The sequence below is a fragment of the Propithecus coquereli genome, unplaced genomic scaffold, assembly GCF_000956105.1.
Source record: "Propithecus coquereli isolate 6110/MARCELLA unplaced genomic scaffold, Pcoq_1.0 Scaffold89, whole genome shotgun sequence".
NCBI classification, from domain to species: domain Eukaryota; kingdom Metazoa; phylum Chordata; class Mammalia; order Primates; family Indriidae; genus Propithecus; species Propithecus coquereli.
In genome coordinates this window covers 7689358-7701746 of record NW_012155173.1, presented here as the reverse complement: position 1 = coordinate 7701746, position 12389 = coordinate 7689358, and the positions used below count along the sequence as shown (strand labels likewise).

The 12389-nt window shown below is 40.9% G+C and overlaps 1 protein-coding gene across 1 annotated transcript in view; it reads left to right on the top strand.

Moving 5' to 3' along the window:
- PAPPA (pregnancy-associated plasma protein A, pappalysin 1) overlaps positions 1 to 12389 on the top strand; it is a 250111-nt gene that overhangs the window by 109356 nt on the left and 128366 nt on the right. The window contains exons 9-10 of the mRNA XM_012664387.1: positions 3636 to 3764; positions 8835 to 8926. Of these exons, the coding sequence (XP_012519841.1) occupies positions 3636 to 3764; positions 8835 to 8926 (221 nt within the window). The remainder of the gene's footprint in view (positions 1 to 3635; positions 3765 to 8834; positions 8927 to 12389) is intronic.

Genomic DNA, 12389 nt, shown 5'->3' with positions numbered 1-12389 from the left:
TTCAAGGTTGCAGTGAGTGATTGCAGCACTACACTCCATCCTGGGGGAAAAAGCGAGACACCATCTCGTAAAAAAAAAAAAAAAAAGAAAGGAACATAAAATTAATCTGATATGCAGTTTGAAGAATTGGTGATTAAATACTAATGATAATTTAAAAAAAACTTAAAATGGCATTGAAATTTCTTTGAAGGAAATCAGAAGTGGCCAAAATAATCAGATGAGTTTTAGTTCCAAACAAAGAGTAAGTGGGTAGCAAGCTTCCATCACTGCACTAAATGATAAGATTCTGAGCTGGGAGCAACTCTGGATCTAAGAATATTCTGTTGATGCTGTAAAGGCTGGACAAGGGAGATGCTAGAGGCAGGAGAGGTAAGACAGAGGCTGTTTCAGTGGTCAAGGTTGAGATGTTGGCAGCAACAGAGATAAAGAGAGGGTGACCTGGAGGCTTTGGGGTTAGAGGAATCGAGAGGACTCAGGGTGTATTTGGAAGTGCAGGAGGTAGAGGAGTTTAAGAGGTAGTAAGGCTTTCCAGATGGTTTTAGGAGCAGCTGAAAGGAACAACTTGACAAAAATACCCTACTTTTAGACTAACCATGAAATAGGTTCTAACCTCTGGCAAAAGCCTTCAAAGGCCACTAACTTGTCCTTAAAGAAAAAACCTGATTTCTTGAGAAAAGAGCCCTTGTTGAGCATTACTTTTGACTATAACCTGGAGAAAATACAGTTCTGTTGCAGGAATTTTTCAGTGGAAAAGCATAATCTTGTTAGTAGCAGTTGCACCCATTCCCCCTTCCCCACCTTTTAACTGAGTGAATGACTTTGACTTCTATTTTTCATCTGAAAACTTAGACTAACAACCTCTGCCTCAAAGACAAGCTGCCAGACTTCTGGGAGATGATACATGAGCCATGCACACACAGTTGGAAGAAGGAGGGTTATTAAGTTTTCTTCACCAGTCAGAGGTGTTGTACGTGATGCTGGTGGGTAAGAAGGAGGAGGATGGTGGGTGGAAGAAGTTATTGGGAGACAGATTTTGCCGCAGGGTAAAGACAAACCTTCTGAGATCCAGAATTTTCAGAAGTTGAAAAGATCATCTGGAAAGAGAGTAAGCTGCCAGGCACTGAGGTATTCCAGCTAAATAATGTAGTGGAAAACAAGATTTTCCATCAAACCATGGCATGCATTGTAGGTGGTGACCCCATCTTCATGGGCTTACCTAACTAAGGTACATGTACTTATCTGTCACTCCTTCTCTTCTGCTGAAAAGACCATAGCATAATTTCAGTGAATGAGAATGTGGATGATTAACCATTAATAGTAATGGGATTAAATGTTTGTCGTAGGCTAGGCACGTGTGTGCTTTCTATATGTTCTCACATTTAATCTTCAGAATGCTGTGAGGCCAGGTCTATGACTGATTTGAAATAGGCCCAGAGAGGTAAAACACCTGTCCATGACTTCTTGGCAAATACGTGATGAAGCTAGGACAGAAGCACGTTTGTTTGTCTCTGTGTTGATGTTATTGGGGAGGAGGAGGAAGAGGGGAGGAGGAAGGCCAAGGTGGGGGCAGGAGGAAAACATTCACAAATATTAGCCAACCGCCTTAAATATTATCAGCCACAAATCATTTGTGACACACACCACAAGTGAAAAACACGATGTTAGAGAAGTACTTTTCACACTCTCACACTTTTCTGCAGAAATGGCCTATCTGTTTAGACAGGGACCATATGCCCCCAGGGACCTGGGATGTAGCCTGAAGCAAATTTCTTATTTCATTGTGTAACATGACCGTTTTTTGAAATATAAAACATGCCTCCACATTTTAGAGCAAAATGAATGTATAATAGAATGCATGTCACATTTATCTTGTATCTTCATGTATCCCCTGGAAATATCACTCTCTCTGCCACCCCACTCTGGTTTTAGAAGTATCACCAGAAAATGTGTACACTCATTAGTCTAGAAGTGGATAAAATAGGCAATAAGATAAAAGAAATCGTAAAGCCTGTAATTCTATTAGCAAATTAAGCGTCCCAGAGGTTTACAAGGCAACCATCATTCATTCATACACTATCTCAAGGTTTTTGTGTATTCACCTACTTCGTTTTCATTTACAGAACACAAACTCTCCAGTGCCTTCTGTTCTATCTCCAATATTAGTAGCTCCAGTGCTGCTAAAACAAACTCCCTTTGGGGTAATATGTCCAACATTCTCAGGAAGGTTATGTTCCTTACCAGAGTTCTTCAGTGCTCATAAACTCCAGCTCATTGTTGCGTTGAGAATCAAAAGACGTTCTCCGTCCATTGCCCCTGCACCTGTTATCTTGTTGGCCTTATCCAAACAGCCCCAGCCCTAACAGCAGCTGAAATAACAGATGGGCAGGAGAACTTGAGATTTTTTGACATCACCCTTTTGTTTATGAAATCCCCCCCCCAACTCTGGAATCTGATAGGAATTCTCTTCATTATCATTTTGTGTTTTTCCCATGGTAATTTATCATTACTAAAAAATAAATAAATACCACAGAGGGAAACGAAACAGAGAAATAACATCTCCATTCGAAAATGGTCAAAAAGGATATAGGGGTGGAGATTTCGTCATGGAAATTGATATAAACATATATTCGCCTTGGAGGATAATTGGCAGTAACCACATTCATTTGGTGGTTTGTTTGTGAGGCAGTCCGAACAGGTAGCAGGAGATCTTGAGGGGAGATGCAATCTAGGCAAGTGGGAAATCTGGCAGGAACCAGCCCATGGGATTCCAGGACATGACCCCACTTTGCAAGGGATGAGTTATTAAAACAGACCTAACATATGGATTGGATAGGCAGAATATAAGATATTTCTTAATAGCATGTGATTGTAAGCAAATTGCCTAACCTTTTTATATCTCAGATTCATCATCTGTAAAATCAACATGAAAATACTAGCAGCCATGTAGGGTTGTTTTGATTCTCAAATAAGAAATGCATGAAAAGTGCTTAGCCTAGGGCCTGATATTCTATTAATGGATGCTGCTATTATTATTGTTGTCGTCAAGAGTGAGAGACATAGGGAGAAGTGAGTGACAGGGAGGAGGAGAATCACTGTGTATGCTGCATGAGGAAGGACCTTGCTCGCCTCTAATGAGGTTTCTGCTCAGATTTTTAAATGAGGGAAAAAGATAAGAAAATGCCCAGAGACTCTATAATGGGGCTTTCCCACCTCTGTGCTTTTGCTTATCGTATTTATTTTTCCTGGATGGCTTTCTCTCAAACACCTTCATTATGGGTCACACGCCATCTGATACTTTTCCACCGGGGGTTTTTGTAAAGCTTCAATTAAAGATAGAAAAAGCACCTAGTAACATACACAGTTATTCATCAGTCAATTGATGTTAGTTATTACTGCTGTACATTTTAGTGTAGTCCATTATGCTTAGCAGACTGCCTTAACCATAGCAGACAATAAAAACAGTGCCTTAACCATAGTAGACAGTAAAAATGATTAGATAACTAAATGTGCATTTGATTTCAAAAATGAGCAAGACCGACAGCATGTACTCCAGGAGATCAATTTGCTGTTCTCTCCTTGTCTGCCCCCCAACATTGTATTTGTATAACTAATAGTCTTCTTTATATTTTTTCCAGGAATCTAAATCTTGGCAGTATGTACCAGTATCGGGTCATAACTATTTCGGGAACTGAAGAGAGTGAGCCATCACCTGCTGCCATATACACCCATGGAAGTGGGTACTGTGGTGACGGAATTATCCAGAAGTAAGTAGATCTAGCTGAGAAAAGAAGAGGAGGAGGGAGGCTGACCAGGCCAAGAGATGGTTAGGGTGCTGAAATGAACAGATAAGGGCCATAAATGCTTATGAAATACTCTTCAATACATGATCTGTGAGTTACCAAGTATCCCTACTAGTTCATCAATTGGTCTTCAAACTGCTGTCCTAAGAAGAAAAGCAATGATTCTTTTTGCACGCATGCATTTCTCAAGTATGTAATACCATGTATGATTTGGACAGAGCTACCATTATGCACTTACTATCATTTGCTCTTGTTCTTAATTGTTTTATGTGGGCTACAAGGGTCCTCTTAGTCTTTTCCACCATAGCCCACGTTCAGTTAGCAGGATACAGTTCCTCTAGGTTAAAACACTTTTATATTGTTTGCCGGATACCATTTACATCTGTTAAAACTGCATATTTATTTGTTATTTCTATTGTATCTTGTTGTATCAACATTTTGCAAAATGGGTCAAAGGCCTGTAAAAATAGCAGAGTATTCCAACTCACCATAAGTTTAAGCTATAAATAGAAAACAGTACTCTGGAGGAAATATTGAATGTGAATATGAGTACACTGAGGCAAATGAATCAGTAAGTAAAGACTCCAGCCAAAAAAGAAAATTATGATTAGAAGACACAAAGATGCATGTCTAAAAACGGATTTTTGTCAGATTATCAGTCTATTCATCCTCTTGTCCTTAGGACAAGATGTTACGCAACTGCCAAATAGGGGCAAGAAGCCATCGAGACTTTCACATTGTTTAAAACTCAATAAATAAACTCTTGAGCTCTTTTCCTCCAGAATAAGCAAAAAAAAAAAAATGTTTTCTGGCACAAAATTGAGAGTTTTGTCTCTAGAGGTGGAGAAGAGACCAATAATCATTGAAAATTAAGGCCCTTATTGCTAAAATTATGTTCCTGAGTGCTAAAGTATTTATTTGCAAGTCACACTATTGCTAAGAGACTTCTAAAACTATTGGCAGATTTAATGATAAACATTATGTGTGGAGATGGCAAAACAAGCTATTGGCAAAATTCCTTCATTAAATAGCACTGCTGGGTGTCACATAATATCTGCGCAATATGGAATTGCAATTACTACTTCTGTAGGGGGAAGGGTGGTGTAAGAAAAGAATTTGCTTCACAGTTGGATGAAACCACTGATGTGCAGAACATGAATCAGCTCATAGGTGTAGTACATGTATGAAAAAGAAGTGCTAGATGACGATTTCTTTCTGTTTATCACTAACACTAACGCCAGAGGGGAAGAACACTTCAATGTGTTACTGATGATTTTGTGGTGTGTAATGTAACTGCATACTCTGCTTCGGAAGGAAAGGACCAGCTAGCATTATAGCCGGGATGATGAAGTGATGCGAGTAAAAAGAGTTAACCTAGGACTACCTGTCCACATGGACATCAGTTATTGGCCAGCAGTATGCTTTCTGATCATGACTTAGCATTAAAGAAAACAGGGATGTTGAAAATATGATCATATAAGGACAGTGAGTTACATCTTTTTAACTTGCTGTTCAGAAAGATAGTAGTGTGTACAAGCGTCTTCCCCTCTCTGCCCCCCACCCACTGAGGTATGCCAACTGTTAATGGAAACGTACTAATTCAAGTTTTTGACATAAGGAATGACATTCTTTAAAAACATTGGCACTGATAAGACAAGTAACAATTATTTGCATGATTTCAAGTGGCTTGCTGATGCAGTGTGTCTCAGGGATATATATTTATGTGTTAAATGTTCTGCGGCTATAACGTCATATCTGAAATGTTGAGATTTTAATATTGAGGTGATGATGTTAGGATTTTTAAGTATTGAATTATGGTGCAAATCAGGTGATTGCCAAGAATTTGACTCCTCAAGCATAGAATATACAGCTTCCCGCTCGTTTGAGAATAAAATTAATGATGTGTTGTATTAAATATAACATATGATGTTATGTGTGTTTAAGATCCACATCCAAATGCAGTAACAGAATAAAAATATGTAGTTTCCAATGCAACAAAATTGGGGAAAGGAAAACCTTTCACTGTTCTGTCCCAAATTGAAGTACCAACTTCCAGCCTTTGATACAGCTGTTGTCTGATGGAGCACTGAAATTAAGCAGAGCGATCTCTATGGAGAAAGTACGCCATCATTTGCAAGTCCAAGATTGAGCTGCATATCTAGAATATTCCAAAAACACTTGCAGTCATTGCTGACAACACACAATTGCGATTTGAGATTTTCTAATTCAGCACAAATTTTTTTAAAAAGTCTCGAGATTTGGAGCCTGATCTATAGCTTAGTCTATCCATTTTGGAGACAGATATAGATGCACTGGAAGAACACTGCAGACACTATCGTTCTACTCTCTGATGCAAAACTATTATCATCATCGTTGTTGTTAATTTTAAGTAGTGTTCTTAATTCAATACAGCTTTTTAGTACTTTTATCTAGAATTGGTATTCTGCACAGACATCAAATACTAGTTAAATTACCTACAGCTACCAAATATTTGTTGATATACTGTGTAGAAAACTAAATGCAGCTTATGGATGTTTCCCTAAGGAAAAAAGGAAATAGAAAAGGAAAACTTTGGGGAAAAGGAGGGGTATCATCTTAGCTAATAGGATTTTTCATGGGATGATACATGTCAATTTACTATATCTGTAAGGGAATTTACAGAGAAATATAGATAGACTCAGCACTCAGTGAGGTTCCTAATAGATGAGGCCCAGTGGTAAAGGATTCACAGCAACGGATCATCCCAATTTCATATATAGTATAAAGATGAAGACACTGGATGAATATCATGCTAATGATATTTTTAAATATTTATTGAACTTCTACTATACACGAGGCACTGTGCTATATTATTATCTCCTTGAGTTCTCCCCAAAAGCTCACAAGGTAGGTCTTATTATCGTACTTTACAGAAAAGACAACTAATGCACAAAGAGATTGCACAAAGAGATTAAAGAGTTTTTCTCAAGCTTACACACCCAGTAAGGAGTAGAACCATTATGTGAACTGAGAGCCAAGTTCTCATCTGGATTCACCATTGCATGGCCATGTGATGTTACAACCCTGCAAACCTAACCAGTAAAGGAGTGGCTGCATGGTGTCTGCTACATCCCGGGCACTGAGCCAGGCACTGAGGTGCTAGGATGACAAGGCTCTGTCACTTCCTTTGGCATCTTATGGCCTAGTATGGGGGATTCCCAAGTAACAGGCAGAAACAGTTCGACAAGTGCTGTGATTGATGGAGCAAGATATCTGTGGACACATAGAAAGATGGTCACCTGCTCCAGCCTGAGAGGTCAAAGAAGGTTTCTCAGAACCTCTTTATCTAATGATAGGATCTGTCATGCCTAGAAGATATTTGTGGTGACACTAATGTTTGAGTGGTGATAGAAGGCAGGTTGGAAGTATTCTCTGTGGCTTAGGGAACAAGCCCAGGTTTAAAAGAATGAAAAAAGTTTCTTCCCAGACAACCCATGAAATAGCTCAGAAGCCCAAGGTCGTCAGCAATTTCCAGCCAGCAACATTCACTGGCAGAGAATTCTGGGACCAGCTAGGTCTTCTTTGCTCAGGGGTTTGCAGACAGGAGAGAACTTGGGTGGCTCTTTGGAGATCAATGCAATGTCTTCGCCATCTTAAGGATTGATTGCGTGGCACTATCCTGCTACTCCGACACCTCCTAAAAGCAACAAACATTGCCCAGTGTTAATTGCCGTGGTGAAAGGAGACGTCTGAGGCCTCTTCCATGCTGGGACAGGTCCCAGCTGGTCTCTGGGGAGGGAGGGACAACTGCCGCACACTCTGTAGAGACCTCCCAAGGCAAAGTGGGAATAGGAACTGTGATTTCCTGAGCATCTACTACATGCCACACGCTGCTTCAGTCTCGTTAAGTTCCATTCTATTCTTGCACCAAACTCTAAGGATTAGGCCTGATTATTTCCATTTTAACACATGAGAAAACCGAGGCCCAACACCTGTCTACAAGGGCACTGTTCAATGGAGTTTTCTGCAATGATAGAAACGTATTCTGTGCTGTCCAATACAGTAGCCACTAGCCACATATAGTTATTTAGTACTTGAATTGTTGCCACTGTGACTGAAGAATGGAATTTTAATTATATTTCATTTTATTTTATCTAAATTTAGATCATCACAGATAGATCAGAGCGAAGTCAAATGACTTACCCAAGACCACACAGCTAGTTTGAAGCGTGGGGTTCTAAAGCCAAGTTTTCTGTTTTTAAAAGGATGGGAATTTTCCAGAAAGCAACAATCCATCCAGAATTTCAGGTTTTTCTCCTCCTACTCTTTGCCTAAGCTCAATTCAAAGAGCATTGCTCATTTTCTGCACATCCCACCCAACCTTTGCAAAATCATCCTTAGGTGATGGAAATAATTCCAAGGAAAACAAGAGGAGGCATTTTTTATTTCTTAGTAGCATCGTCCCACAGGCCTTGGAGTTCTCTAACCACGCAATGACACACCCAAGGGAGAAAGCAAAACTTGCCAATGAAAGAATGAATGACTAAACTCGAGCATGCGAATGGAAAAAAAATCTTTACCTTCAAGTGTATTGGGGGAGTAGGGAGATTCAAGGCAGGGAATCGTGAAGAAACAACATTTATATTATAGAACCTACAACATCGCCTTCAAATTTGCCCTTTTAAGATCAGAGACACGAAAATGGCAGTGAGATTTCCTAGACCCTGTGGGAACTAGGTCTGTTCATTTATTAGTTCATCCATTCATCCATTTCTCACTCCTGCCTGGCTTATTAACTGACTTGAAACCTCAGAGAATGAATTTGAAGCAGGAAATCTACTTTGTCATCAGAAACACAAACAAATGGAATAGAATCTTATAAATCTACACCTTTTATGAGTCTTACTTTGAGGCTGAATAAACAGAGACTCAGACAGGGAAAGGGATCTGTCCAAGGTCTCAGGAAAGGTTCACGGCCCAGAGAGGGATTTTTCCGTGTCTGGCCACAGTTCTGAAACTGATCTGTCAAATTTCTCTTTTATATCGGTTCTGCAGAAGCCAAGGCGAAGAATGCGATGACATGAATAAGGTCAATGGTGATGGCTGCTCCCTTTTCTGCCAACAAGAAATTTCCTTCAATTGCGTTGGTAAGTCTTTGCCGTTTCTCGGGGCCTGGCTGGAGAAGTGGACAGTGTGGAATAGCTGGTCGATTACAATAACAACAATGGTTATGTCTACATTACCATTCGCTTCTTTGTACTACACACGTTTATTGAGTACCTCCTGTGTACCCGGCGCTGTTTTTAGGCATCAGGAAATACAGCAGTGAAAAAACAAACAAACAAACAAACCAAGTCCTCAAAAGCTCATTTTTCTGTAGATACTGGCAATGACAGGTTACTTTTGGGATCAAGCTTTACCTTACAGATATTATTGCTTTTCTTCACACCAGCTGTCAGGGCGGCTAGTATTATAGATGTTTAAGGCTTTTTTTCTTACTTCACGGATGAGAAAAAATCAGAAGCTAGAAAGATTATAAAACTTCTGGAGTCATACAAGTCAGAAGTGACTGAAGGGCCGGGAGTTGAACCTGATTTTGCCTGATTCTCAACAGCCTGCTCAGTTCATTTTGGGGCACAACCTCTAGCCAGGATCTAGGAAGCACCAGGGGCCCCTCTGCAGACTCAGAACCTTGGGCAGTCTCTCTGATGGAAGGGAAGAGGAATAGCAGATCAGCCTGTGTTTAGAAAACAAATGTCCTTTTCCCACCTTTGCAGAGTCAGTTGGGAAATTTGTTTTCCTCTGCCTTCTCGCACAGTCTGGCTATCTTGTTGTTTCAGCCCCACTTGGGAGGCCCTGGCCAGCCTGGGGCGGGTAAACAGACAGGGGTTGGGGGCAGGGATGGAATTTTGAGCTGGCCCAGATGAGATCATACTTCCTTTAAGATGCAAATCGATACCTGAAGATCAAAGGTCCTCCGGCTAATCCCCTGGGCTGGAGGTGAAAACTAATCACAATTCATTTGCAAGTACAAAAGACAGAGGTGCTCTATCTGAAGAGGGAGGGGGCAGCTATAGAGGGTGAAAACCTTGGTGGGAAGATTTCTCACCGAAAGGCAATTTTCTAGGAGGACTAAAGCGGGGGAGATGTCATCGCATCCTGGCATCTGCAGTGCATTACAAAGGTATATCTAGACATTCTTTCTCCTGGTAGATCGTGAGCTTCGTGAGGGTAAAACCATGTATCCTTTATCTCTTATTCAATTCTCAGCACCCATTTATGGCTCACCTACTATCTCCTTGGCACCCAGTGGGTGCCAACAGCACAATAGACGTGCTTGGCAAAAGTTTATGGTTGGAAGAAAGGAAGGTGCTTAGGGAGGAAAGACATGGGCTTTTCTAGACAGCACTTTGGGTTTTTCAGTTGCAGATTTTTTTCTCTCCTCTCTTGAGTTGAATTTGGTTGATACTAGCCTCGTGGTGTGGTGAAAAGAACCTTGGACTAAAATTAAGACAACCAGACCGTGGTGCCAGCTGTGCTCAGAACTTGCTTAAAGCTGGCCAAGTTGCATTTCTAGTCTGGGCCTCAGTTCACCACCTGTAAATCAAAATGATTGGGTCAAGTGATCTCTAAGAGCCTTGCCTGCACTCCTGTGTGTGATTTCCGAGGAGGGGGCTGAATTCCTTGTAATCCCAAGCTCTACTTAAACCAAACCCTCACCTTTACCACCATCCTCATGGCAACCAGCATTACTCCCAGACTATGCTGGAAATGTCTGCCTATTTTACTCACACTAATGTGACGTGTAACTTAGGTGCTTCTAAGAAGAGGGTAGGATGTGGTGAAAGTAGGATATGATACCCTAAAAGAGGTGCTTGAGCCCCGACATATATACGCTGTTTTCTTTAGACCTATGTGACAATAAAAATAAATAAATAAATAAATAAGGAAATCTTTTATAGGTAAAAGCTCATTATCCATGGAAGGGGTCTGTAAACTATGGCCCACAGGCCAGAACTGGCCTACTGCCTGTAATTGTAAATACAGTTTTATTGGAACACAGCCATGCTCATTCATTTCCATATTGTTTATGAACGCTTTCATGATATAATGACAGAGTCAGTAGAGTGGTTGCAACAGAGACTCCATGGCCCCCAAACCTATAATGTTCATTATATAATGTTCATTATCTTGTGCTTTACCTACAAAGTTCATCAATACCTGGTCCATGGATTTGGGACCTTTGATATTCTTGGTTGTTGGAGCCTGGTACAGAGAGTTGGTGAAAATTATGATGTGGTCCACCATTTCTTAGAAGAAGAACCGCATTTGGAACATACAGTGGTAGGGACTAGGAGACTCTGATGGAAACAGCCTGGACTGCAAGTCTAGCCCCAGCTTGCCTTTCCTCCTTGGCCCTCGCTTTTCCTTCTTTACTTTGGCCAAATGACTGTTTTGGACTAGATCTGTGTTTTTCAAACTGTTTAACTGGGTGTTTAAGAGGAAAGGAATGAAGATGAAGATGTTACCAAGAGGATGAGACTGGGATGCTCATAGATCCATTTTATAGACTGTTATTCTCTACCAGATTTTAAGGGCTCTGCTGACGATATTAAGCAATATTTGCTAAACACCCATTATATACCAAGCACATTTATAAACCCTTATTCTCATAACAACTCTTTTATTGCACTGCTTTTAAAAAAGAGGAAGCTGAGGCGTGGGATGGTGAGCTAAGGATGCACAGTTAAGTGGTAGAGCTGGGGTTTAAACCAAGAGAGTCTGACTCTGGAGCTCACTATGGTAAGCTGCCCACAAAGAAGACAGCTCCTAGTCTTGCAGGCTGTAGGGGTGAATGAGAAAAATATTGTTATAAAACAATTCACCTAACGAATCGATGGAATGGAATACAAAACTGTCAGTGGTGTGGACAGTGTCCAGGGAAGCCTCTCTGTTACCCCTGTATATGGAGTGGGGTTTATGTTAGAGGAAGGACCTCAGCTATGCCCTTTACTGGCATAGTCCCATTATAGACACCGAGTTACAGGCATTCCAAGAAGAAAGGAATCATCCAGAGATCCCAGCTCCCAGGGATTGCATTCCAAGGACAAACCCCATAGCTTGAGTCTAGAAAACTATCTCTCTCTAAAAGGAATGGTAGAGAAATAGACAATGAATCTTTGACTCCCGGCGCACCTAGCTTTCATGAGTCAGAAAGGTGAGAGTAGAGTGGGAGGAGGGGAAGCTTTGCTGAGATGAACACTGTTCTTATCATAACATTTGTGAACACAGTGATCAAGGTAGTGGCCAAGAGATCAGACGTACCGTGGCTTAGGTTTGTCACCTGGGCTAAGCCTCAATGTTAACATCCAGAAAATGGTAAAAGTCCTAGAACCCAGCAGCGGGAGACATTGACCAGTATTTTTGGACTCATACTATCTGCATCTCCCTTCCTAGACTTAGGGAATAATTCTGCTAATGACGCAGAGCCTAACCCTTGCTACAGCAATTGAAGATCCAAGCATCTCATTCTCCCAGTCTCTAGTGTAGCTTGTGTGTGGGCAGAGAGCCTAGGCCTTCCCTCTTCCCTTGCAATTGGACTCACCAACC